Source organism: Rhinopithecus roxellana, chromosome 13 (assembly GCF_007565055.1).
Source record: "Rhinopithecus roxellana isolate Shanxi Qingling chromosome 13, ASM756505v1, whole genome shotgun sequence".
Lineage (NCBI taxonomy): Eukaryota > Metazoa > Chordata > Mammalia > Primates > Cercopithecidae > Rhinopithecus > Rhinopithecus roxellana.
Genome location: NC_044561.1, coordinates 107,976,802 through 108,002,541, shown reverse-complemented (window position 1 = coordinate 108,002,541; position 25,740 = coordinate 107,976,802). Strand labels below are relative to the sequence as shown.

Here is a 25,740-nt window from a genome sequence, read left to right as displayed (position 1 = left end):
CACCGTGTCCAGCCTCACTTATGTTTTAATAGGATCAGCCTGACTGCTGTATTTAGAATAGCCTGCTGGGGTGGAGGTGGGGGAATGGAGGTGGAGACAGCATAGAATAAGGGAGACCAGTTGAAGGGGCTAATGCTGTAAGCCAGGTGAGGAACAGTGATGGCTTAGATTGGGCAGCAGCAGTGGAAATAGGAGTTGGACATGAGCACTCATTAGAGGTGAGGAGAATTAGTAAGGGGATCATAACTCCACCCTAAGAGTTAGGCCCCCCGGGTTAGTGAGAAATCACTGGAAGAAGATACTTTGTGGATCATAGTTATATTTGGGGTTATATTAGGATCAGAACTTGAATTAGGGTCTGACCTGGAACCAGTAAGGGGGTCAGAAAGATTTATTGGTCTTTGCAAAGACCAAGATTAGAGTCTGGGTTTGGACAGCCCTATTGGGATTAAGACAAATTTTAGGGTGAGGATAGTTTGGGGTCACAGTTGTAGATGGAGGCTAGTACCCCATTTCAATATCTTCAGACCAGGGTTGGTTGTAACTGCCGCCATCTGTGCCAGTGAGCTCACCTGGGGGTGGAGGAGTTTGGAAGCTATAAGGCCTTTTCTTCCTTGGGTGTCACGGGGGTGGACGTATGCTTAGCCCTGCCTGGGTCCCAAGCTGGGACCTGCAGTCGGGGAAGGGGAGAGAAGGCTCCCTGGTGCTTGACCCAGCTTCTTTTCCCTCAGATGGCCCACTGCGTGACCTTGGTTCAGCTGTCCATTTCCTGTGACCATCTCATTGACAAGGACATCGGCTCCAAGTCTGATCCACTCTGCGTCCTTTTACAGGATGTGGGAGGGGGTAGCTGGGCTGAGGTGAGGCAGATTATGGAGGTTAAGGTTGTGGAGGGAGTCTAATAGTGTGTTTTGGGGTGGAGGCTGTGACTGTGATGCTTACTGGCCTCTGCCCACAGCTTGGCCGGACAGAACGAGTGCGGAACTGCTCAAGCCCTGAGTTCTCCAAGACCCTGCAGCTTGAGTACCACTTTGAGACAGTTCAGAAGCTACGCTTTGGAATCTATGACATAGACAACAAGACACCAGCGCTGGGGGATGATGACTTCCTAGGGGGTGCTGAGTGTTCCCTAGGACAGGTATGTAGGGCTGGGGATTAGGATCCTTCAGACACAGGTCGTGAGACAATCTAGCCTGCCTGGAGGTAGGCGGCAAGCAGGACCTAACCCTGCCTGTTAATCCTGAAACTCCCTTGCCCACTTTGCCCCAGATTGTGTCCAGCCAGGTACTGACTCTCCCCTTGATGCTGAAGCCTGGAAAACCCGCTGGGCAGGGGACCATCACGGTAAGGAACCCAACAAGGGTTGGGGAGGGACTTAACATCAGTGAATTCATGAGGTGATGTAGTCTTCCCCTACCTAGGTCTCAGCTCAGGAGTTGAAGGACAATCGTGTAGTGACCATGGAGGTAGAGGCCAGAAACCTAGATAAGAAGGTGTGTCTGGAAGTAGGCACTGGTAATCCAAGAGTTAAGGGGCCAAGGATGGTGTATGGGGGTGGGGGTGTGGACAGAGGGATGGCATAGTGGTGGTTTGTTCCTGAGTTTTGTAACTGGGGTCTCGCGTTGGCAGGACTTCCTGGGAAAATCGGATCCATTTCTGGAGTTCTTCCGCCAGCGTGATGGGAAATGGCACCTGGTGTACAGATCTGAGGTATGAGACCCCTGGGATTGGGCGGGTTGGGGTAGGAGAGAATCTCCTGGGGCCTGTGACTAGCAAGGTTTGGAACTCGGGGAGAAAGAAACTGCAGGTGGGCAGAGAAGTGTGGCAGCTCCTCACTGGCCATGCCAGAACTCACTGGAGGCCTTGGCCTCCACTTTCAGGTCATCAAGAACAACCTGAACCCTACATGGAAGCGTTTCTCAGTCCCTGTTCAGCATTTCTGTGGTGGGGACCCCAGCACACCCATCGAGGTGAGGAGCTTGTCTCCTGCGTGGACTGCGCTGGGGAAGAGAACCTGGGGAGGGACTTATTCTCATCTGCCACCTGACTCGTTTATGTCCACACACACTTTCCCCTCAGGTGCGATGCTCCGATTATGACAGTGACGGGTCACATGATCTCATCGGTATCTTCCACACCAGCTTGGCCCAGCTGCAAGCAGTCCCGGTGAGAGCTGGTCTTGCCATGGGTGTGGAAATGGGCCTAGATAGCTGAAGCTCGGAGTTAAGAGAGGGAGGAGAAGGCAGCTCGAGTCCTTGGCTGATGCTCTTGAGAATTTCCTACCCTAATTTTTCTGTCCTCACCAGGCTGAGTTTGAATGCATCCACCCTGAGAAGCAGCAGAAAAAGAAAAGCTACAAAAACTCTGGAACTATTTGTGTCAAGATTTGCCGGGTGAGACAAAAGCCCATGTAACCAAGGCTCTGATTCCTGAGCTCCATGACATCAACTGCTATCACCCCAGGCATGACCCTGGTTTCATTTGCAGGTAGAAACAGAGTATTCCTTTCTGGACTATGTGATGGGAGGCTGTCAGATCAACTTCACTGTAAGTTGCCTTACCAAGGGCAAGAGAACAGGTCTGGGGCTCAAGGTGGTCTTTAGCTCCCTTCCTCACCTCCTCCCAGGTGGGCGTGGACTTCACTGGCTCCAATGGAGACCCCTCCTCACCTGACTCCCTACACTACCTAAGTCCAACAGGGGTCAATGAGTACCTGATGGCACTGTGGAGTGTGGGCAGCGTGGTTCAGGACTACGACTCGTGAGTATCTGCTTCTCTTGGCTATACCCGTTCCCTGCAGATGCTTCAGCCTCTGGGCTCACAGTCCCCTCACTGCCTCTTGCCCAATACACTGTCCTCCCACAGAGACAAGCTGTTCCCTGCATTTGGATTTGGGGCCCAGGTTCCCCCTGACTGGCAGGTGAGCTCCCTCTCTTTCTGCCACTCCTGTTTTCAGTTTCAGGGTCCTGATTTTGGGGGATGTGGTAAATTTAGTTGCTACCTGACACTCAGGTTTAAGAGGAGATGCAGGGATGGATTCCTGCAGGCATGTAGACAGCAAGTACTCAGGACTCCATAGCTCCTGTAGGAATCTTGGCACACGCCATAGTGTTCTTTTTTTTTTTTTTTTTTTTTTTTTTTTTTTTTTTTTTGAGACGGAGTCTCGCTCTGTCGCCCGGGCTGGAGTGCAGTGGCCGGATCTCAGCTCACTGCAAGCTCCGCCTCCCGGGTTTACGCCATTCTCCTGCCTCAGCCTCCCGAGTAGCTGGGACTACAGGCGCCCGCCACCTCACCCGGCTAGTTTTTTGTATTTTTTAGTAGAGACGGGGTTTCACCATGTTAGCCAGGATGGTCTCGATCTTCTGACCTCGTGATCCGCCCGTCTCGGCCTCCCAAAGCGCTGGGATTACAGGCTTGAGCCACCGCGCCCGGCCCATAGTGTTCTTTTTCATTAGCACAGAGGTCATGGGGAAAGAACCTCGTTTTCATTCTTGTCTCCAGGTCTCGCATGAATTTGCCTTGAATTTCAACCCTGGTAACCCCTACTGTGCAGGTAAGTTTCCCTGTCCACCCTGAGGCAGGTCAGTCCACACACAGGGGCAAGCCTGCATGAGTAAATTTAGGGAGAGTGAGGGCAGATACCTGCCTTCATTGTCCAGAGGGTGGATTTTATTTAATTTTTATTTTTGGGGAAAGAGTCTTGCTCTGTCACCCAGGCTGGAGTGCAGTGGCGCAATCTTGGCTTACTTGCCTACTGGCTTCAAGCAATTCTTCTGCCTCAGCCTCCCAAGTAGCTGGGACTACAGGCGCATGCCACCATGCCTGGCTAATTTTTGTATGTTTAATAGAGACGGGGTTTCGCCATGTTGGCCAAGCTGGTCTCGAACTCGTGACCTCAGGTGATTCACCTGCCTTGGCCTCCCAAAGTGCTGGGATTACAGGCGTGAGCACTGCGCCCAGCCCAGAGGGTGGGGAGGGACTTAACATCAGTGAATTCGTGAGGTGATGTCGTCTTCCCCTACCTAGGTCTCAGCTCAGGAATTGAAGGACAATCGTGTAGTGACCATGGAGGTAGAGGCCAGAAACCTAGATAAGAAGGTGTGTCTGGAAGTAGGCACTGGTAATCCAAGAGTCAAGAGTTTAGAGCTAGGCCTGTGGAATCAAATCATCATGTCAGGCCAGGAGTGGTGGCTCACGCCCGTAATGCTAGCACTCAGTCGGGAGGCCAAGGTGGGTGGATCCCTTGAGCCCAGGAGTTCCAGACCAGCCAAAACCCTGTCTCTACTAAAAATACAAAAATTAGCTAAGCATGTTGGCAGGTGCCTGCAGTTCTAGCTACTCAGGAGGCTGAGGTGGGAGGATCTCCTGAGCCCAGGAGGTTGAGGCTGTGGTGAGCCATGATCATGATCGTGCCACTACACTCCAGCCTGGGTGACAGAGTGAGACCCTGTCTCAAAAAAAAAAAAAAAAAAAAAAAAATCATGCCACATGACTTGGGGCAGATTGTTTAATCTCTGTGTGCTTTGGTTTCATAAGAAGACTAAATATTGTATGAAATTGAGTACTCAAGGAGAGGCTACAAGTAAAACAGTAAGCCTGGTGCTTATTAAGTGTTCTCTGAAAAATGGTATCTGTTACATTATCATTATTATCTTTGCCTAGAACCTAACGGGTACTTACTTGAGCATCAGTGGAAGCCTTGTTTACCTCCTTGCAGGGTGTGTTTTGCGAGTCCACCAAGCCCTTTTGTTGCGGGCCAAACCTTTTGACTCCCCAGCACCCCAAGGTGGGCACGAGCTGAAGTGGAAAATGTGACCTGACCTGATCTGATCTGGGTTTTAAAATTTTAATTTTGTATTTCAACTAAGTTCAGACTTAGAGAAAAGTTGCAAGAATAATCATAGGAGCTCAGTTCCTTGGAACTCAGGGGTCAGGGCCTGAGTTCACAGGGGCTCCTAACCTTTATCCCAATTACCCTAACATAACAATTTACCACATTTACTTTCTCTTTTCTCATACCTGTATACAGTGTGTGTGTGTGTGTGTGTGTGTGTGTGTGTGTGTGTATATAAGTGTGTGTATGTACATGTATACATATATACATATATTCACATTTCAAGGGAAATAAATGTATGTGTTTATGTATGTATACGCATGTATACATATGTCGGAGAATGCTGTAATAAATAGCCCTGCCTCGGGTTTGCCTCTGTGGTCCTGCCAACTTTGTACCCATCATTATTCACCTGGCTCTTTACCTCTGAGTACTTCAGTATCTCCTAAAATGAAAGACTCTTTCTTACATATCACACACCAATCCTCAAAATCAGGAAATTGACATCTATACTATTATCCAACCTATAGCATTTATTCAGATTTTGCCAATTGTCCTAATATCTTTTACAGCAAAAGAAAATCTCAGATCACACATTGCATTCAGTTAGTATATATTTTTTGTATGGACGACTTCTTGCCTTTCATGATATTAACATTTCATGATATAAACAATATAGGCCAGATATTTTCTAGAATGTCCCTCAGTTTGAGTTTACCCGATAAATCCTCAGGATTAGATTCAGGTTGTACATTTTTGGCAGGAATACCACCAAAGTGATGCTGTGTATTCTCAGTGCATCATATTCAGAGGCACATGATGTTGATTTGTCCTGTTACCAGTCATGTTAACTTTGGTCACTTAGTTAAGGTCAGATCTACCAGGTTTCTCCATTATACAAGTACTATTTTCCCCTTTCTAATTAGTAAGTATATTTCGGGAAGAGACTATATAAATATCCATCACATACACATCAACTTTCCCCTCTAGTTTTTTATTTTTTAAGTGATGGGGGTCTCACTATGTTGCCTAAGCTGGCCTTGAACCCCTGGGCTCAAGCAGTCCTCCCACCTCAGCCTCGTGAGTAGCTGGGACTACAGGCATATGTCACTGTGCCTGGCTATACTTTCTAGTTTTAACATCCATTGATGATCCTTGCCTGAATCAGTCATTTCTGTGATTGTCAAATGATTGTGTAATTCTTCCTTCTACATTTATTAGGAGCTTTCCCTTCTCCCACAGTAATTAATCCATAGTACGGATCCTTATTGTATCAAATGGATTATTATTAAATAGGTTATACTCTGATGCTCAAACTCTCCTGGATTTGTCCAGGAGAATCCCTCTCATCTGGGTGTTAATTCAAGCTGTGATTTAGGGCAAGTCCCCTCCTGTCTTTGAACTTTAGTTTCCTCATGTGTAGGAGAGAGTCAAGTACCCTGGTTTACAAGGGTGAATGAATGAAGTGCACCCAGGTTCCCAGATCTCCTGGGCTGGGATGGGGTGATTTCAGGACTGGTGTAGTACTGAGAGGTCCAGGACTTTACGGTATTTCTTGCTCTCCTCTACAGGCATCCAGGGCATTGTGGATGCCTACCGCCAAGCCCTGCCCCAAGTTCGCCTCTATGGCCCCACCAACTTTGCACCCATCATCAACCACGTGGCCAGGTTTGCAGCCCAGGCTGCACATCAGGGGACTGCCTCGGTGAGAGTCATGGGCGGCAGTGGCAGTGGTGGCAGTCAAAGGCTTCCTTGAGGGTTATGGAACAAAGGACTTTTTTTTTTTTTTTTTTTTTTTTTTGAGATGGACTCTTGCTCTGTCACCCAGGCTGGAGTGCAGTGATGCAATCTCAGCTCACTGCAACCTCCACCTCCTGGGTTCAAGTGATTCTCCTGCCTCAGCCTTCCTAGTAGCTTGGATTACAGGCATGTGCCACCATGCCCAGCTAATTTTTATATTTTTAATAGAGACAGGGTTTCACCATGTTGGCTGGGGTGGTCGCAAACTCCTGATCTCAAATGATCTGCTTGTCTTGGCCTCCCAAAGTGCTGGGATTACAGGCGTGAGCCATTGCGCCCGGCCTGTATCAGTGTGGGGATGTGTGGCTGGGGTGTTTGCAGGGGTTTGGGAGGAGGATCTGCTTCAGGACTTGAATGGGCTTGTCCCTAGCAATACTTCGTGCTGTTGCTGCTGACTGATGGTGCTGTGACCGATGTGGAAGCCACACGTGAGGCTGTGGTGCGAGCCTCGAACCTGCCCATGTCAGTGATCATTGTGGGTGTGGGTGGTGCTGACTTTGAGGCCATGGAGCAGCTGGATGCTGATGGTGGACCCCTGCATACACGTTCTGGGCAGGCTGCTACCCGCGACATTGTGCAGTTTGTACCCTACCGCCGGTTCCAGAATGTGAGTGGGTGCAAATTTGATCTGGGAGTTTACCCTTTCACCTTTCCCTGATGTGAGTAGGGTTTAGGCCCAAGGGATGCTCACCTTTTCCTCTAAGTCTGGGGTATGGTTGAGTTCTTGGGTATGAAATGCAGACTTTGGGCAGCTGTTCTGGGCCACCACTGACCTTTCCCTTTTCTTGGCAGGCCCCTCGGGAGGCACTGGCACAGACTGTACTCGCAGAAGTGCCCACACAACTGGTCTCGTACTTCAGGGCCCAGGGTTGGGCCCCACTCAAGCCACTTCCACCCTCAGCCAAGGGTCCTGCACAGGCCCCCCAGGCCTAGGTTCCCTTGGAGGCTGTGGCAAGTCCTGAATCCTGTGTCCCAGAGGTCCCTCGGGGCCACAACCCAACCCTTCACGCTCTCCTCAGTGCTAGCACTTTGTATTTTTTGATACTTTTATACTTGTTTCTGCTTTTGCTGCTCTTGATCCCACCTGCTTGCTCCTGACAACTTTCATTCAATAAAGACCAGTGAAGACCAATGCTTTGCCACCACTCTGTGTGTGTAAATTTTAGGTGGGAGGCTGCTATCAGCAATGTTTATATCCCTTCTCTGCACCTCAGTTTGTTGACTTAGGGGTTGTTAAGTGAAGGATGCCTGTGGTGTAAAGCCCCACTCACACTTGAGTATTTCTGGGCAGATATCTATTCATTCTAGAGACACTGACTTACTGTTTTTGAAAATACAGCCAGGGGCGGTGTGATGTGCCTGTAGTCCTCAGCTTGGGAGGCTGAGGTGGGAGGACTGCTTGAGCCCAGGGGTTCCAGACCAGGTCTGGGCAACATCGCAAGACCCCACTTCACACACAAGAAAAGGAAATACAAAATTTGAATGTAAGCTAAACACCCAGCTTTCACCTTCCCTCCCTCAGGGCAGAGCTGGTCTCGGAACACAAAGATGGAAAGTGTCAGACCTCATAAAAAGCAGCAAAAGGAGAAGGAAGGATGAGTTTTAAGGTGGAGCAAAGGCTATGTAGACTTCCTGGAGGGGAGGGAGTAGTGATAATTTTGGTCCTAAAGACAGGTGAAAATCCTGAATTTTTTTAAGAGCTAATTTTTTCTTAATAGAGAATACATGTATTCATTGTAGAAAAATTCTGGCTGGGCGTGGTGGCTCATGCCTGTAATCCCAGCACTTTGGGAGGCTGAGGAGGGCAGATCATTTGAGGTCAGGAGTTCAAGACCAGCCTGGCCAACATGATGAAACCCCATCTCTAATAAAAATACAGAAATTAGCTGGGTGTGGTGGCAGGTGCCTATAATTCCAACTACTCAGGAGGCTGAGGCAGGAGAATTGCTTGAACTCAGAGGCGGAGGTTGCAGAGCCAGTATTGCACCACTGCACCCCAGCCTGAGCTACAGAGTGAGATTCTGTCTCAGAAAAGAAAAGAAAAATTTTAAGTACAGAAAAAATACCACTCAAACTCCCATATCCTGATAAAACATATTGGGCATATAACTTTTTGTCTACACATACTGTTTTAGCATGTGTTAAAATTTGTTTTTCTAATTTTAAAATGTGTGCTTGTTAGTCTGAAGTTATTTCAAATATAAATATTGTACAAAGAGTGGTGGAGGTAAGGGCCCCTGTTTTTCCTAGATCTGGAAAATAGATTTTTATAAATGGAATATTTATACATACTACTTGCACCTTTTTATTTAACACATTTTGGGTGTCTTACCTATCAGAACCTATTGCTTCATTCCTTTTTTTTTTTGAGACGTAGTCTCTCTATTGCCTAGGCCGGAGTGCAATATCGCGATCTCGGCTCACTGCAACTTCTGCCTTCTGGGTTCAAGCGATTCTCCTGCCTCTGCCTCCCAAGTAGCTGGGACTACAGGCATGCACCACCACGCCTGGCTAATTTTTGTATTTTTAGTAGAGATGTGGTTTTACTATGTTGGCTGGTCTTGAACTTGAGACCTCAGGTGATCTGCCCACCTTGGCCTCCCAAAGTGCTGGGATTACTGGCATAAGCCACTGCACTTGGCCATCTTTTTTTTTTTTTTTTTTGTAGGAGTGTACCTTAGTTTATTTAGCTAATCTCTTATTTATGGAGATTTGACTCCTAGTTTATTTCAGTGCTATAATGAACATCCTTGCACATATATGTCTGTGCACTTAACCAGAATGTTTCTGAAGAATTTGTTCCTAAAAGTGGAAATGCTATATCAAAGGTTATACTTAAAATTTTAATAGATATTGCAAGTTATCCTTCATAACAAAAATTATGGTCAAACTTACCCCTTTTGTTAATCTGACAGGTAAAAAAGAAGCAAAAAATAATTTTTAGTTGAATTTATTTATTTTATTTTTCACTTTTTTTTTTTTTTTTTTTTTTGTGACCGAGTCTCACTCTGTTGCCCAGGCTGGAGTGCAGTGGCACAATCTCAGGTCACTGCAACCTCTGCCTCCCAGGTTCAAGTGATTCTCCTGCCTCAGTCTCTCCTGAGTAGCTGGGATTACAGGCATGCACCAGCATGCCCAGCTGATTTTTGTATTTTTAGTAGAGACAGGGTTTCACCATGTTGGTCAGGCTGGTCTCGAACTCCTGACCTCGTGATCCGCCCACCTCGGCCTCCCAAAGTGCTGGAATTACAGGCATGAGCCACCATGCCCAGCTTGAATTTATTTAAATATGAAGCATAGGTAACATCTTATATGGTTATTTGTAAATTATAGTTATTCTCAATAGCCTATTCATAGTCTGCATGTATGTGTTACAGCTTTTATTTTAAGGTTATTAGCCCTTAATCTCATATATGTTGAAAACATTTCTTCCCAGGTTGTTGTCTTTTTATTTATAGTATCCTTTGGCATATATAACTGTTTTAATATGGAAATATTATCTTTTTATTTATGCCAGTTTAACTTTTTAAAAAGTTACCCATATGTCACATTATTATTACTATTTAGACAGAGTCTTGCTCTGTTTCCCAGGCTGGAGTGCAGTGGTGCGATCTGAGCTCACCGCAACCTCTGCCTCCCAGGTTCAAACGATTCTCCTGCCTCAGCCTCCCTAGTAGCTGGGATTACAGGCACGCACCAGCATGTCCAACTAATTTTTGTATTTTTAGTAGAGATGGGGTTTCACAATGTTGACCAGACTGGTCTCGAACTCTCAACCTCAGGTGATCCTCCCACCTCAGCCTCCCAAAGTGCTGGGATTACAGGTATGAGCCACCATGCCCGGCCTATATATCATTAATTACTTTCAATGACTTCAGACATTCTCTTATATTACCATTTCTATTGGCTGCTTATTTTTTATAACAGTTTATCTACTTGGTTACTAAGTTTCCAATTTTCTTTATAAACAACACTGTGTTAAATTTCCTTATAAATATTACCTTTGAATACATCTATGTATTCTTTGGATACATTCTTAGAAATGGAATTGCTGTGAGTAAAGAGTATAAAAATTTATAAGGCTTTTGGTTCCTGTTGTGAAACTACCCTCCAGAAAAGCTGCATTCATTCATAATTCTAAAAACTCCCCCAGATTATTTATTTATTTATTTATTTATTTATTTATTTATTTATTTATTTATTTATTTGAGACGGAGTCTCACTCTGTCGCCAGGCTGGAGTGCAGTGGCACGATCTTGGCCCACTGCAACCTCCGACTCCTGGTTCAAGTGATTTCCTCCCTCAGTCTCCCAAGTAGCTGGGACTGTAGGCACGTGCCACCACGCCCAGCTAATTTTTGTATTTTTAGTAGAGATGGGGTTTCACCATGTTAGCCAGGATGGTCTGGATCTCCTGACCTCATGATCTACCTGCCTCAGCCTCCTAAAGTGCTGGGACTACAGGCATGAGATATCACACCAGGCTGAATTTCACCTCTTAAAGGTATAAACACTATTAATAGTCTGTATATTCTTCTAAAGCTGGGAAAGTGTTAATGCCTACATCTTTATTTTTTTGTAGGAGTGTACCAGTCTCTTATTCCTGGAGATTTGAATCCTAGTTTTTTTCAAATAATGCGATAATGAACATCTTTGTACATGTATCTTTGTGCACTTAACAGGAATGTTTCTGAAGAATTTGTTCCTAAAAGTGGAAGTGCTAGATCAAAGTGTATATTTAAAATTTTTTTTTTTTTTTTTTTGAGGCGGAGTCTCGCTCTGTCTCCGGGACTGGAGTGCAGTGGCCGGATCTCAGCTCACTGCAAGCTCCGCCTCCCGGGTTTTACGCCATTCTCCTGCCTCAGCCTCCCGAGTAGCTGGGACTACAGGCGCCCGCCACCTTGCCCGGCTAGTTTTTTTGTATTTTTAGTAGAGACGGGGTTTCACCGTGTTAGCCAAGATGGTCTCGATCTCCTGACCTCATGATCCGCCCGTCTTGGCCTCCCAAAGTGCTGGGATTACAGGCTTGAGCCACCGTGCCCGGCCTATTTAAAATTTTAATAGATATTCCAAATTGCCCTCCAAGATGGTGCATGTTTCTTTGCTCATGCTGGTCCTCCTTTCCTACCCCTAGGTAGAACTCATTAATCCTTTGTTGCCTTCTCCTTCGTCTTTTTTCCCTGCAATCCCACTTTTGACTCTTAGAGTGAAGAATTCTTGGATCTGTAAATGCATTGTCCTGTTTCCTGGAGCCTCTTCGTTCCCCTGTCAGGCTCCTTGAGGGCAGGGCCCGGTGAACACTAAATCATCTATCCTGTGCCTCACACAGTGTTGGGAACTCAGGTCTCAGTAAGGACAACCTATGTTGGGGCTACCAGGCCTGCATCAGCCCTGTGACTCAGAAGCTTCCTAGAGATTCTCAAGTCTCCTTAGCTTTTGAGTGTGTGCCTACAGAAAGGGGGTAGCTACCCTTCCACCTGTACCTAGCAGGAGTTGGGGACTTTCCCACTGGGGCTAGGATTGAGCACAAAGGTGGGTTCAGGCTGCCTGCAGTTCTGTGGTTAGAGAGGAAGGTGGGCCTGGGTACTGCTCTGGCGCTGCCTTTCACTAGCTGTGTGACATTGAACAAGTTTCCTGACCTGAGCAGCTTCCCTCTCTGGTTGTGAGAATTAAGTTAGGTAATGTGTGTAATGTCCACAGCACTGTTTCTTGTACATGGTAAGCACTCCATAAACAGAAGCTGCTATTACGATCTTGGTCTAGACTTCTCCAAGAAAAGAGGATGCATTGGGAAGTCACCCCCACCATACTTAGATGCAACAGCAGCCAGAGCTCTCCCAACAAGAGCCCCCCCAAAGCACTGATCAGCATCCTTCAGCAGAACTCAATTCTACTCCAACAATCAGCATGTTTAATGGGGCCCCCCTGTGGCACTGCCCTCTGCCCCCTCTGAGGTTCGCACACCATGGGCACGGACTCGATACAAGCATGTGAAACGGGGGTGGCCCCAGTTGCTTAGAATCTGGATCTTCACCTTGGGAAAGGCAGCTGGGGGGTCATTCTGGGGAGACAAATGGATCATGCCAAGGGCTGCCCTCCTCCTGGGTAATTCATCCCTCACTGCCCCACTCCCTTGGCACCTTCACCCTAGAGACAAACACACCTGCAGGTGGAAAGTCTGAATCTCCGATTTCTCAACATCGAAGGTGAATTTCCCCAAGAAAACTTCAGTTTCATCATCAACCTGGAGGCCCTGGTGGGTGAAGAGTGAAAGGAGGAACCATGAGGGGGACAGGTGGAGGGGAGAGAAGAAAACTTTGCTGAGGATCTTCTATGTATTCAATAGCTATATGCATGTTCTTACGTATTTTTTCATGGTTGTATACTGTAATTCAGAATGTGGGCTCTAAGAAACCAGGTTTTATTTTTTATTTTTTTGAGACAGAGTCTCACTCTATCGCCCAGGCTGGAGTGCAGTGGCGTGATCTCTGCTCAGTGCAAGCTCCGCCTCCTGGGAAGAAACCAGGTTTTAAATTTTAGTCCTGCCAACAGTTAGTTGTGTTACCTTGTAGAAATAACGTCCCCTCTCTGAGCATTACTTTCTTCATCTTTAAAGGAAAAGATAATAACAGTACATTATAGGTTGTTACATGGGTGCAAAGCAGGTGCGGTGGCTCATGCCTGTAATCCTAGCATTTCAGAAGGCCAAGGCGGGCGGATCACTTTAGGTCAGGAGTTCAAGACCATCCTGGCCAACATGGTGAAACCCCATCTCTACTAAAAATACAAAAATTAGCCGGGCGTGGTGGCGCACGCCTGTAATTCCAGCTACTAGGGAGGATGAGGCACAAGAATCGCTTGAACCCCAGAGGCTGAGGTTGCAGTGAGCTGAGATCACTCCACTGCACTCCAGCAGCCTGGGTGACAAGAGCGAGACTCTGTCTCAAAAACAACAACAAAATAAGAATGCATGTAAACTGCTTGGCAAGCAATAACTAATATCTGGATATGGTTATGACTATAAAGACCTACAGCAGCTCTGAGAGGCAAATAGTAGTATCTCCATTTTATAGATGAGCAAGCGAAGACTCAGATAATGGCACCAGTTCTCAAGACTGCTGGGGGCTGTCTAGGCAAAATCCCCCACCTCCTGACCTCGTCCGCACTCACAAAGACCGCGAAATCACGGGGGGCGCTGTTGGCTCCTCCGGTGTGCTCCACGCTGGGCGGTGGATGCTGCAGAGTGATGTCGCTCAGCTGCACTCGGCCCGGCAGTTGGATCACCACCTGGCCTTGGTCGCCTTCAAAAGCCCAGCAATTCCCGGGGAACACGTGAGGCTGCAGGCGGGCGGAGGGACCAGGAGGGACCATCAGAATCGTCTGACAGAGCGACTGTTGCCACTCCCCAGCCCGGGCCTCAGCTGGACCACATCCATCGGCCCGCCCAGAGCTCCACCTCCAGCCCGCCCAGGGTCCAGTCCCCAGCATTGCCAGGTCTCTCCTTGAATTAAAAGCGGTACTCGGGGCCGGGCGCGGTGGCTCAAGCCTGTAATCCCAGCACTTTGGGAGGCCGAGACGGGCGGATCACGAGGTCAGGAGATCGAGACCATCCTGGCTAACATGGTGAAACACCGTCTCTACTGAAAAATACAAAAAACTAGCCGGGCGAGGTGGCGGGCGCCGGGCGAGGTGGCGGGCGCCTGTAGTCCCAGCTACTCAGGAGGCTGAGCCAGGAGAATGGCATAAACCCGGGAGGCAGAGCTTGCAGTGAGCTGAGATCCGGCCACTGCACTCCAGCCTGGGCGACAGAGCGAGACTCCGTCTCAAAAAAAAAAAAAAAAAAAAAAAAAAAAATCGGTACTCGGGCTCGTCCAGAGCCCCATCCAGGCCAAGCCTGGCCCCGCCTAGCGCCACGCCCTCGACTCAGCCAGGCTCCGCCTGCAGGGCGAGGTTTTGGTGCTTTCCCCAGCGTCCCGCCCCGGGTCACATCCCAGGATGTTTCCAGACCCACCTCCAGGATAACCGTGGGCGGCCGTGCGTAGTTCCAGAAGCTGAAGCGATTCCAGAAGTAGGCAGTGTTCCTGTCTGCGTAGTCGTGGGATGTCTTCTGCAGGTCGATGGAGGCTCCTGGAAAAGGGAGAAGTAACCCTCAGAGGCTCCCAGGCCTTGCCAGGAGTCGGGGTGCGGAGACAGAGTGGGGGCTGTCCGAGGCTCTGTCTTCGGCCAGTCAGGTGCATGGGAATGTCTGTGTCAGGGTCTTGGCCTCTTTCCTGTCTGCGTCTCTGTCTTCCAGTGTCTCCGGGTCTTACCCACAGAGCTCAGCGCATAGTCGGGCTTCCGCACAAAGTCCTCATTCAGCCTCTGGAACACGAGCTTGGCCACTCTCTGCAAGGAGGGAGAGCGAGGCCTGGAGGGGCGAGGCTTGCGGGCTGCTTTTACAGGTGGGCGGGACCTCTGGGAGCTGGTTGCTTTGGGGCGGACTTCGTGGGCCCTGGGAGAAATCCCGCAGGGCTCTGGGCGGAGCTTAAGTCGCAGGACCCTGGGAGCAGGGATCCATCAGGGGTTTCCAAGGTGGGCCTGGGCTCACCTCACTGTTGGCTGCCCGAACAGTGGACACCTCCTTGTGGAGTTTATCCAGCTTGGCCTGGAGCTGTTGCAGCTGCTGCCCCTGGGAGCGCACGCGCTCGTGGTACTCACTGGAGGTGGGAGGTGGGCGCCGTGGGGTTGGCTCCCTGTCCCCCTGGACACCTCCCAAAGGCCCCCACGCCTTCAAGGTTCTCAAAGAAGCAACTTTGAGCCCCCCAATTTCCCACCCTAGGTGCCCTCTTTCACCTTAGAGTCAGCATCTCCTTAGGTTCCTGTTGGATGAAGGGACAAAACACAGAGCCGCTCAGCTCCCGTCGTCCTTGCTCCTACCTCAGCCTGGAAACGGCCAGGGCTTCCTTTCTGAAGACTGTCTCCTTTCCTCGACTCCTCCTTGACCTCCCAGTATCAGACCCCCCAAGAGCCCCTCAAGCACAATCCCTCATAAATCTGTTTATATCCAGCCCTTCTTAAGGATTGTAGCCTCTGGCACTACCCCCACCCCAGCAGACCAACAGTCCAGGGGACCCCCACAATCTCCAGATTCACAACCTGCCAGCCCCCTACCCCAGGACAGTCTCCCCAACTCACATTCTCCAAAGGAGAGACCAGGTACAGAAGCCCCAGCCAGATTGCTGGAGAAAGAGGGGGAGGGGTCTCAGGGGAAGGAAAAGGAAGAGAATGGGTTTCTCGGGCATAGGGGGACAGTGGAAAGAGGCTTGAGGCGGTTAAGCCTGGGAAGGTCGGTGGGAGTCTGAGGGGGAACTAGAGGGTTCTGCAGGGGAATGCCAGGAGCTGCAGGAGCGAGGATGTAGGAGAAAATGTGCTGGGTTTGCCTCCAAAGCACCCAGGGCAGGGGCTCCAGGGAATTCACTGCCCCTCACCTGCCAGAAAGAGGCTCAGCAGCGACACAGCCGTGAACAGGAAGCGGATGGAACAGACCTCCCTGGGGAACCGGAGGGAGGCTGAGGCCCCGACCTGCTCAGCCCTCCAGTCCCCACCCCATGGTCCTAGACCCAGCTCCTGACAACACGACTTAATCAGATCTGAATCGGCTCAAGCGCCAGCAAGGTCCCGGCCCTGCTCCCCACCTCCTCCAAAGAGCGGCCCCTGGGGCGCCAGCGTCCCTCCCTCTGACCTGTACATGCTGACCAGCACGTCTCCTGCCAGGGATAACAACACGCTCAGCACCTGGAAGAGCAGGCCTGAGGCCAGGACAGGGGGTCAGAGAGGGGCCCATGGCAGGGACAGGCGGGGGCTCAGCGGGCGTGGTGTCCGGGTTCAGAAGGGGCTCGGGAGGGGCTGGGAGTGGGCCTGGGGTTCAGGAAGAGTAGCGTGCGCTAGGAGAATTAGATGGGGGCTAGGAGGATAAGTTGAGGCTCGGAGAGGGGCTCGATACTCAAAAGGGGTCGGGGGCTCAGAGAGAACTGGAGTTCGGAGAGGGGAACCCGAGGGTCAGAGGGGATCGCAGCTGGCCTGGCCCGTACTCAGAAAGCTCTTGAACATGCGCGAGGGAGGCATCTCCGGCCTCAGATCCAGGGTCGGCAGAAGGTCGAGCGGCTCCTCAGAGACTAATGGAGACCCAGTCGGTTCTGCGGGAAACCAAGGACTCCATTGGGGCCTTGCGCACCACAGACCTATTTTCCCCTCGAGACCCGGCCGCAGATTGCTCAGTCCAGAAGCTAGAAAGCTGGGAAGCCTCTCAAAGGCTTTGGTCCCACCGCAGCCCTATCCCGGCTCCCGCTCCGCCCTCTGAAGCCCCGCCCCTCAGGGAGGCTCCGTCAAGAGTTGGTCCCCTGGGCGGGGCGCGGTGGCTCACGCCTGTAATCCCAGCACTTTCGGAGGCCGAGGCGGGCAGATCACGAGGTCAGGAGATCGAGACCATCCTGGCTAACACGGTGAAACCCCGTCTCTACTAAAAATACGAAAAAATTAGCCGGGCGTGGTGGCGGGCGCCTGCAGTCCCAGCTACTCGGGAGGCTGAGGCAGAATGGCGTGAACCCGGGAGGCGGAGCTTGCAGTGAGCAGAGATCGCGCCACTGCACTCCAGCCTGGGAGACAGAGCAAGACTCCGTCTCAAAAAAAAAAAAAAAAAAAAAAAAAAAAAGAGTTGGTCTCCTGGCCGCGCGCGGTGGCTCACGCCTGTAATCCCAGCGCTTTGGGAGGCAGAGGCAGGCGGATCACCTGAGGTCGGGAGTTCGAGGCCAGCCTGACTAACATGGAGAAATACCGTCTTTACTAAAAACACAAAAATTAGCCGGGCGTGGTGGCGCATGCCTGTAATCCCAGCTACCCGGGAGGCTGAGGCGGGAGAATCGTTTGAACCCGGTAGGCGGAGGTTGCGGTGAGCTGAGATCGTGCCATTGCACTCCAGCCTGGGCAACAAGAAGGAAACTCCGTTTCAAAAAAAAAAAATGGAGTTGGTCCCACCCCTAAACGGATGACCCGTCCCCAGCCTTCCCGGTCCCCAGCCTTAGGTCTTGGTGGAGCCCGATTGTCCTGGGAGCCTCTCACGCTAACACTGAGGCCGCGCCTTCTCAGTGGCGCCCAACCACAAGATTTTACCCGCCCCTTCCAATAACCATTGAGGACACCGAGGCTCCGCCCCTTAAGGGATCTCATTTAGCACCTCCCCTTTACCCTACAGAACCCACCTTGTAGGAGGTGCCCAGATATCATCTTAGTCCCATTCCCGCCCAGCACCACCCTTTAGGCCCCGCCCCCTCCATCGGCTCACCCGGGGTCGACCCCGCCCGCACCCGAGGCCCCGCCCCTCACGGTTGCCGCGCCACAGGCTGTCTGCCAGTTGTGGCTCCGAGGCGCCGGCTTCTGCCGAGAGCTTCCTGCCCATGTGGTTCCTCCGGGCACTCCCGCGCTCAAGGCGGGCTCACCGCAGCTCGGGCCCCGGGCTCCTCTGCCCTCGGGGTCCCCAGGCCCCGGACCCGCTGACCGGAGCCCGTTGCTGTCCTCCGAGGTGATGCTCACTGAGCTGTTCTCGCTGAAAAAGTTGGGCGTGTGCTTGCGCGAGGACGAGGCCGAGCCCGGGCGGGAGCTTCGCCGCATCCTGACCCCCTGCTGCCCAGTCACGGACGCTAAAGCCGCCGCCGCGGTCGCCAAGGCCCTGGGGCCTCCTTCAGCCGCTGCGCGCCGCGGGGACCACACGGACCCTGCGTGAAGTCGGCAGGCCCCGCGGCCGCACCTGCCCTCCGGCTGTGTCCCGGCCGGCTGCTGACGTCACAGAGGAGCCTCAGTCTCCGCGGGCCTCCCTGGCCGCGCGTCACGGAGCTGGCCGTGACGTCACCGGGAACCGTAGCCATGGCAGCCTCTCCTTCTGACTTTGTTGTTGTTAAGAGACAGGGTCTTTCTCATTGCCCAGGCTGGAGTGCAGAGGCTTGATACAGCTCATTGTAACTTCGAACTCCCAAGCTCAAGCGATCCTCCTGCCTCGGCCTCCCAAAGCGCTGGGAGTACAGGCGTCAGCCACAGCACCCGGCCTCTTTTAAAGCAATGATGTCACAGCACTTCCCAGAAAACCCCATTTAAAATGGCACTCAGTGTATAACAGTTTCTTTCTCTCTTTCTCTTTTTCTTTCTTTCTCTCTTTTTTTTTTTTTTTCTTGAGACGGAGTCTCGCTCTGTCGCCCAGGCTGGAGTGCAGTGGCCGGATCTCAGCTCACTGCAAGCTCCGCCTCCTGGGTTTACGCCATTCTCCTGCCTCAACCTCCCGAGTAGCTGGGACTACAGGCGCCCGCCACCTCGCCCGGCTAGTTTTTTGTATTTTTTAGTAGAGACGGGGTTTCACCATGTTAGCCAGGATGGTCTCGATCTCCTGACCTCGTGATCCGCCCGTCTCGGCCTCCCAAAGTGCTGGGATTACAGGCTTGAGCCACCGCGCCCGGCCTCTTTCTTTCCTTTCTTTCTTTCTCGTTCTTTTCTTTTCTTTCTTTTTTTTGAGATGGAGTCTCACTCTGTTTCCTTCCTTCCTTCCTTCCTTCCTTCCTTCCTTCCTTCCTTCCTTCCTTCCTCCCTTCCTCCCTCCCTCCCTCCCTCCCTCCCTCCTTCCTTCCTTCCTTCCCTCTTTTCTTTTTTTTTTGAGATGGAGTCTCACTCTGTTGCCCAGGCTGGAGTGCAATGGCACGATCTTGGTCCACTGCAACCTCCACCTCCTGGGTTCAAGCGATTCTCCTGCCTCAGCCTCCTGAGTAGCTGGGATTACAGGCATGCACCACCACGCCTGGCTAATTTTGTAATTTTAGTAGAGACGGGGTTTCTCCATGTTAGTTAAGCTGGTCTTGAACTCCTGATCTCAGGTGATCCACCCGCCTCGGCCTCCTAAAGTGCTGGGATTACAGGCATGAACCACAGCGCCCAGGCTATTTTTTTTTTTTTTTTTTTTTTTTTTTTTTTTTTTTTTTTGAGACAGAGTCCTGCTCTGTCGCCCAGGCTGGAGTGCAGTAGTGCAGTCTCATCTCAGTGCAACCTCTGCCTCACAGGTTCAAGCGATTCTCCTGCCTCAGCCTCCTGAGTAGCTGGGATTACAGACACCCACCATCATGCCCAGCTAATTTTTATATTTTTGTAGAGACAGCGTTTTACCATGTTGGCCAGGCTGGTCTCGAACTCCTGACCTCAGGTGATCTGCCTGCCTGGGGCTGCCAAAGTGCTGGGATTACAGGAGTCAGCCACCGCGCCTGGCCGCTTTTAAAGCAAGCGATGACGTCACAGCACTTCCTAGAAAACTCCATCTAAAATTGCACTTAACGAATAACAGTTTCTATCCCCCATCCCTGTTTTGTTTTCCTCCTCAGCACGTATCACTGACATGCTATATATTTCATTTCTATCTTTCTTTTTTGAGATGAGGTCTCACTCTCTTGCCCAGGCTGGAGTGCAGTGGCCGGATCTCAGCTCACTGCAACCTCCATCTCCCGGGCTCAAGCAATCCTCCCGTCTCAGCCTCCCGAGTAGCTGGGACTACAGGCCCCTGCCACCACACCCAGCTAATTTTTGTATTTTTTGTAGAGACGAGGTCTCACTATGTTGCCTAGGCTGGTCTTTAACTCCTGAGCTCAAGTGATCCACTCACTTCTGCCTCCCAAAGTGTTGGGATTACAGATGTGAGCCACCTTGCCCGGCCCATTTATTTATTTCCTTATTGCCTGCCATATCCACTAGAACATAAACTTAACGAGGGCACAGATTTTCATTCACTACTGTATCCTCCAGCACCTAGATAAGCCTAGCATGTAGTAGGTGCTCAAATATTCGCAAATAATGAATGTTAAGAAGGAGCAGGGCATCACTCAGGGCACTTCTAAATACTTAGTCCCCTTTGCTCTGCAAGCCCTTCAGCCCCCTCCTCTCATCCTAGACATCAGGTCAGAGAGCTTATTCAGGATCTGTGGGTCCCTCCCCCAGACCCATGTTTCCCAGGGGTCTGTAGGTTGAGAATTCAGCACCCACCAATCATGATACCCACACTCAGGCTGCACACCTGAGCCATGGAGGAAAGAATGAGGAATCAGATGGTCACAGCCAGAAGACTAGAGGTCCCCAAACTCTTGCTATGTAACAGAATATCAGTACAGCTTATAGAAAGTCAGCTTCCCAGGCACACCTTGTGATTCTACTGCAGATACTGCAGAATTTCTGAGTTGACCCAGGAATGTTTTTTTGTTTTGTTTTTGTTTGTTTTTTAGACAGAGTCTTGCTCTGTGGCCAGGTTGGAGTACAATGGTACGACCTCAACTCACTGCAAGCTCTGCCTCCTGGGTTCAAGCAATTCTCCTGCCTCAGCCTCCCAAATAGCTGGGATTACAGTCATGTGCCACCATGCCTGGCTTTTTTTTTTTTTTTTTTTTTTTTGGTATTTTTAGTAGACACGGGGTTGCACTATGTTGGCTAGGGTGGTCTCGAACTCCTGACCTCAGGTGATCCGCCCACCTCGGCCTCCCAAAGTGCTGGGATTACAGATATGAGCCACTGTGCCTGGCCAGAGTGTGCATTTTTAACAACCACATTTTTGATCCTGATTAAAGACCACATTTTGGGGCCAGGCTTGGTGGCTCACGCCTGTAATCCCAGCACTTTGAGAGGTTGAGGTGGGCGAATCACCTGATGTGAGGAGTTTGAGACGAGCCTGGCCAACATGGTGAAACCCCGTCTCTACTAAAAATACAAAAATTAGCTGGGCGTGGTGGCCCGTGCCTGTAGTCCCAGCTACTTGGGAGGCTGAGGCGGGAGAATCGCTTGATCCCAGAAGGCAGAGGTTGCAGTGAGCCGAGACCGCGCCACTGCACTCCAGCCTGGGCCACAGAGTGAGACCAAAAAAAAAAAAAAAAAAAAAAAAACAATGCATTTTGAAAGACAATGCAGTGCGTCATGCACAAGTTGCACAGCTAGGTAAACAAGTCCAGGTAGGGGAATAACACACAGCATCACATTAGCAAATCCTGCCCTCCAGCGCAGTCCTCTTACTGCCATCTCATACCTTCTTTAGAATGTTAGGAACTGGGGCTGGGCGTGATGGCTCAGGCCTGTACTCCCAGCACTTTGTGAGACCCAGGCAGTGGATCACTTGAGGTCAAGAGTTCGAGATCAGCCTGGCCAATATGGTGAAACCCCGTGTCTACTAAAAACATAAAAATTAGCTGGGCGTGGTGGCATGCACCTGTAGTTCCAGATACTTGGGAGGCTGAGGCAGAATTGCTTGAACCCGGAAGGTGGAGGTCACCATGAGCTAGCATCACACCACTGCACTCCAGCCTGGGTGACAGAGGCAGACTTCATCTCAAAACAAAACAAGAATATGTGGAAGTGGAACTGGAAGTGGCAGTTTTTGAGGGGTTGAGGCACAGGGACAATCTGTTAAGCTATGTTCCAGCCCAGAGGAGAGATGCCCATGCCAGGCTCCAGAGGGAAGACATCAATACCTTGCTTCATTAAGTGCCACAGAACCCACATGGAAGAAGGGAGAGGAAAGCGAAGGCACTGCAAACTACAAATTCTGGTTCATACCACCCCATCTCTCCCTCTGCCATGTTTTCTGTCTGTTAACTCCTTTGGGTCCCAGTGTCAATATCTGTTAAAAGGGGGAGGTGAGCTGGGCACAGTGGCTCATACCTGTAATCCCAGCACTTTGGGAGGCTGAGGTGGTCTCACAAGGTCAGGAGTTCAAGACCAGCCTGGTCAACATGGTGAAACCCGTCTCTCTACTAAAAATACAAAAATTAGCCAGGTGTGGTGGCGCTCGCCTGTAATCCCAGCTACTGGGGAAGGTGAGTTAGGGAATTGTTTGAACCCAGGAAGTGGATGTTGCAGTGAGCTGAGATCATACCACTATACTCCAGCCTGGGCAACAGAATAAGACACTGTCCTTTTTTTTTTTTTTTTTTTTCAGATGGAGCCTTGCTCTGTCACCCAGGCTGGAGTGCAGTGGCACGATGTCGGCTCACTGCAAGCTCCCATCTCCTGGGTTCATGCCATTCTCCTGCCTCAGCCTCCCGAGTAGCTGGGACCACAGGTGCCCACCACCACGCCCAGCTAATTTTTTGTATTTTTAGTAGAGAAGGGATTTCACCATCGAGACCAGATCCCCTGACCTCTTGATCTGCCTTTCTCAGCCTCCCAAAGTGTTGGGATTACAGGCATGAGCCACTGTGCCTGGCCGACACTGTGTTAAAAAACAAAACCAACAAACGAACACAAAAAAGATTGGGGGGAGGTGAAGCCTTCCCCCAGCATCTGAGGGTTCAGGTCTAATCTGGGCCTTTCTTTAAAACAGAACAGCCTGTCCCTCTTCTGATATGTTTTAGATCCTCAAACTCATTTGAATACATAACAACTGGCCAGGTGCAGTGACTCACTTCTGTAATCGCAGCACTTTGGAGGCCTAGAAGGGCTGATCAACTGAGGTCAGGAGTTCAAGACCAGCCTGGCCAACATGGTGAAACCCCATCTCTACTAAAAATAAAAAAATTAGCCGGCCGTGGTGTTGTACGCCTGTTAATCCCAGCTACTCAGGAGGCTGAGGCAGGAGAATCACTTGAACCCGGGAGGTGGAGGATGCAGTGAGCCAAGATCAGACCATTGCACTCCAGCCTGGGTGACAGAATGAGACTCTGTCTCAAAACAACAGTGGAGAAATAGGCAGAACAGGGCTTTCCAACCCAGTACTGAGATGGAAAAGCTGAAGCACAAGAAGAGACCATGACTGGCTCAAGGTCACACGGTAAGAACCAGCTCCTCTGACTGTCTAATCTTATCTGCTGCCTGTGCCACCGCCCAATACATTCCTTGTATTCAGGCCAAACTGAACACATTACATGGGCCCAGAAAACATGCAGCATTTCTTCCCACTGCCTAGGTTTCTGTCTTTGCTCCCAGCTCCTGTCCTTTGAGCCAGGGGTCCCCAACCCCCAGGCCATGGACTGGTACCAGTCCGTGACCTGTTAGGAACCAGGATGCACAGCAGGAGGTGAGTGGTGGGTAAGGGAGCATCACCACCTGAGCTCCGCCTCCTGTCAGATCAGCAGCAGCATTAGATTCTCATAGGAGCGTGAGCCCTATTGGTAACTGTGCATGTGAGGGATTTAGGTTGTGTGCTCCTTATGAGAATCTAACACCTAATGATCTGAGGTGGAACAGTTTCATCTCCAAACCATCCTTTCCGCCCCCTGCCCCTACCCCCGACCCTGTCCATGGAAAAATTGCCTTCCATGAAACCGGTCCGTGGTCACTGGTGCCAAAAAAATTGGGGACTACTGCTCGAAGCCAATTTTCTTTTCTTTTGAGGTGGAGTCTCACTCTGTTGGCCCAGGCTGGAGTGCAATGGCCCGATCTTGGCTCACTGCAACCTCTGCCTCCCGGGTTCAAGTGATTCTCCTGCCTCAGCCTCCTGAGTAGCTGAGATTACAGGTGCACGCCACCATGCCTGGCTAATTTTTGTATTTTTAGTACAGACGGGGTTTCACCATGTTGGCCAGGATGTCTTGAACTCTTGGCCTCGTGATCCACCTGCCTTGGCCTCCCAAAGTGCTGGGATTACAGCAGTGAGCCACCATGCCCGGCCGCTTTCTTTTCTTTTAAATTTTTTTTTTTTTTTTAATTGAGACAGTGTTTTGCTCTGTTGTTAATAGCCTAGGCTGGAGTGGAGTGGCATGATTACAGTTTACTGCAGCCTTGACCTCCTGGGCTCAAGAAATCCTCCTGTCTTGAGCTCCCAACAGGCATGAGCCACCGTGCTGAGCCTAAACCCATTTTTTTTTTGAGACAGTGTCTCGCTCTGTTGCCCAGGTTGGGGTGCAGTGGCGCGATCTTGGCTCACTGCATCTCCGCTTCCCAGGAGCCTAAACCCATTTTAAACATTCCTTTTTTGGGGAAGCGCCTCTGGTCTCCCTCCTCTGAGTTCCTGGGCCCTGACCCTTTTCCGCTCTGAGGGTAATTCCAGTCTTTCTAGGCTGTGTTAGCTATTGGAGTCATGAAGTTACTGGAAGACAGACACATGTGATTCTCCTCTCTCTGGCTGCACACCCTTCAGGGTGCCATAGCACAAGTCCTGCAAATAGAAGGTGCAGGACATGGTAGATCATGTCTGTAATCCCAGCACTTTGGGAGGATGAGGAAGGAGGATTGCTAGAGCCCAGGAGACCAGCCTGGGCAACACAGTGAGATCCCACCTCTTAAAAAAACCAGGTGGTGTGATTGCATGAGCCTGTAGACCCAGGTACTAGGGAGGCTGAGTCAGGAATATCACTTAAGCCTGGGAAGTTGAGGCGTAGTGAGCTGTAATTGTGCCACTGCACTCCAACCTGGGTGACAGAGCAAGACCCTGTCTGAAAAAAAAAAAATTCTCTCTCTCTCTCTCTATATATATAGAATTAAAAGGCCTGGCTGTGAACTCCCGTTAATACATACTTTCACATATTATGGGTTCAGATTTCAAGATACATTCATGACTTCATTCAGCAAAAGTATTGTATATCTGTTTTAGGGTTATTAACCTAAGTGATGAGCTCTTTGTCCACAAAAGTGTACACATGCCCAATATTTTGCAGAAAATTTCAAAGATTTGCAGCCTCCATGGAGCCATTCTATGGTCCCACTAGGTTCCTAGGACCCCAAGTTAAGGACACCTGGCTTCCAGCTGAATGACTATTTTGTTACAAGCTAGGAACACACATTTAATCACGTTTTAATTCAATAAATGTATTGAATGCCTACAGCACTACTTCTGAGGGCTAAGGGATTAATTTATTAATGCATCCATTTGTTCAGTGTTTTAAGGGCCTACCATGTGCCAAACCCTGATCTGGGCACTGAGAACAGGAAGATGAACAAGAAACAACATGAGGCCAGGTGTGGTGGCTCACGTCTATAATCCCAGCATTTTGGAAGTCCAAGATGGGGGGATCACTTGAGGCCAAGAATTTGAGACCAGCTTGAGCAACATGGCAAAACCCCATCACTACAAAAAATACAAAAATTAGCCAGGCGTGGTGGCACATGCCTGTAGTTCCAGCTACT

General features: G+C 50.3%; 2 protein-coding genes across 14 annotated transcripts in view; one reads left to right on the top strand and one right to left on the bottom strand.

Annotated features, from left to right (window-relative positions):
• Positions 1-7,766, top strand: part of LOC104680538 (RNA-binding protein 12) — a 39,012-nt gene extending 31,246 nt beyond the window's left edge. For 11 of the 12 annotated variants that reach the window (XM_010386549.1, XM_010386548.2, XM_010386552.1 and 8 more), the window contains 15 exons: positions 732-860; positions 959-1,138; positions 1,270-1,344; positions 1,422-1,493; positions 1,630-1,710; positions 1,881-1,970; positions 2,080-2,166; positions 2,307-2,393; positions 2,488-2,547; positions 2,627-2,760; positions 2,866-2,920; positions 3,502-3,553; positions 6,406-6,539; positions 7,005-7,241; positions 7,427-7,766. In XM_010386549.1, coding sequence (XP_010384851.1) covers positions 732-860; positions 959-1,138; positions 1,270-1,344; positions 1,422-1,493; positions 1,630-1,710; positions 1,881-1,970; positions 2,080-2,166; positions 2,307-2,393; positions 2,488-2,547; positions 2,627-2,760; positions 2,866-2,920; positions 3,502-3,553; positions 6,406-6,539; positions 7,005-7,241; positions 7,427-7,567 — 1,614 coding nt within the window. In that variant the 3' untranslated portion in view covers positions 7,568-7,766. Of the gene's footprint in view, positions 1-731; positions 861-958; positions 1,139-1,269; positions 1,345-1,421; positions 1,494-1,629; positions 1,711-1,880; positions 1,971-2,079; positions 2,167-2,306; positions 2,394-2,487; positions 2,548-2,626; positions 2,761-2,865; positions 2,921-3,501; positions 3,554-6,405; positions 6,540-7,004; positions 7,242-7,426 lie in introns of those variants that run through there. The other variant, XR_004052560.1, reaches the window with a different exon arrangement.
• A 4,751-nt stretch (positions 7,767-12,517) lies between these two features.
• SPAG4 (sperm associated antigen 4) lies at positions 12,518-18,448 on the bottom strand. 2 transcript variants are annotated; one of them, XM_010386543.2, is made up of 12 exons: positions 17,976-18,448; positions 16,704-16,808; positions 16,355-16,421; positions 16,101-16,162; positions 15,808-15,851; positions 15,466-15,491; positions 15,221-15,329; positions 14,943-15,018; positions 14,645-14,760; positions 13,804-13,971; positions 12,797-12,886; positions 12,518-12,694 (listed from the first exon to the last, which is right to left on the bottom strand). In XM_010386543.2, exons 1-12 carry the CDS (start codon positions 18,277-18,279, stop codon positions 12,545-12,547), a joined length of 1,317 nt encoding a protein of 438 aa, XP_010384845.1. In that variant the 5' UTR covers positions 18,280-18,448; the 3' UTR covers positions 12,518-12,544. The 2 variants fall into 2 exon arrangements, with proteins under 2 accessions (XP_010384845.1, XP_010384846.1); XM_010386544.2 differs by having other exon boundaries at positions 17,995-18,429.
• Positions 18,449-25,740: the final 7,292 nt, after the last annotated feature.

Coding starts and splice junctions, on each gene's coding strand:
- SPAG4 (XM_010386543.2), bottom strand. CDS start 18,279: ATGCGGCGAAGCTCCCGCCCGGGCTCGGCCTCGTCCTCGCGCAAGCAC. Junction 16,809..17,975: donor CGTGAGGGGCGGGGCCTCGG/GTGCGGGCGGGG, acceptor GGTTTCCCGCAG/AACCGACTGGGTCTCCATTA. Junction 14,761..14,942: donor CTATGCGCTGAGCTCTGTGG/GTAAGACCCGGA, acceptor TCCCTTTTCCAG/GAGCCTCCATCGACCTGCAG.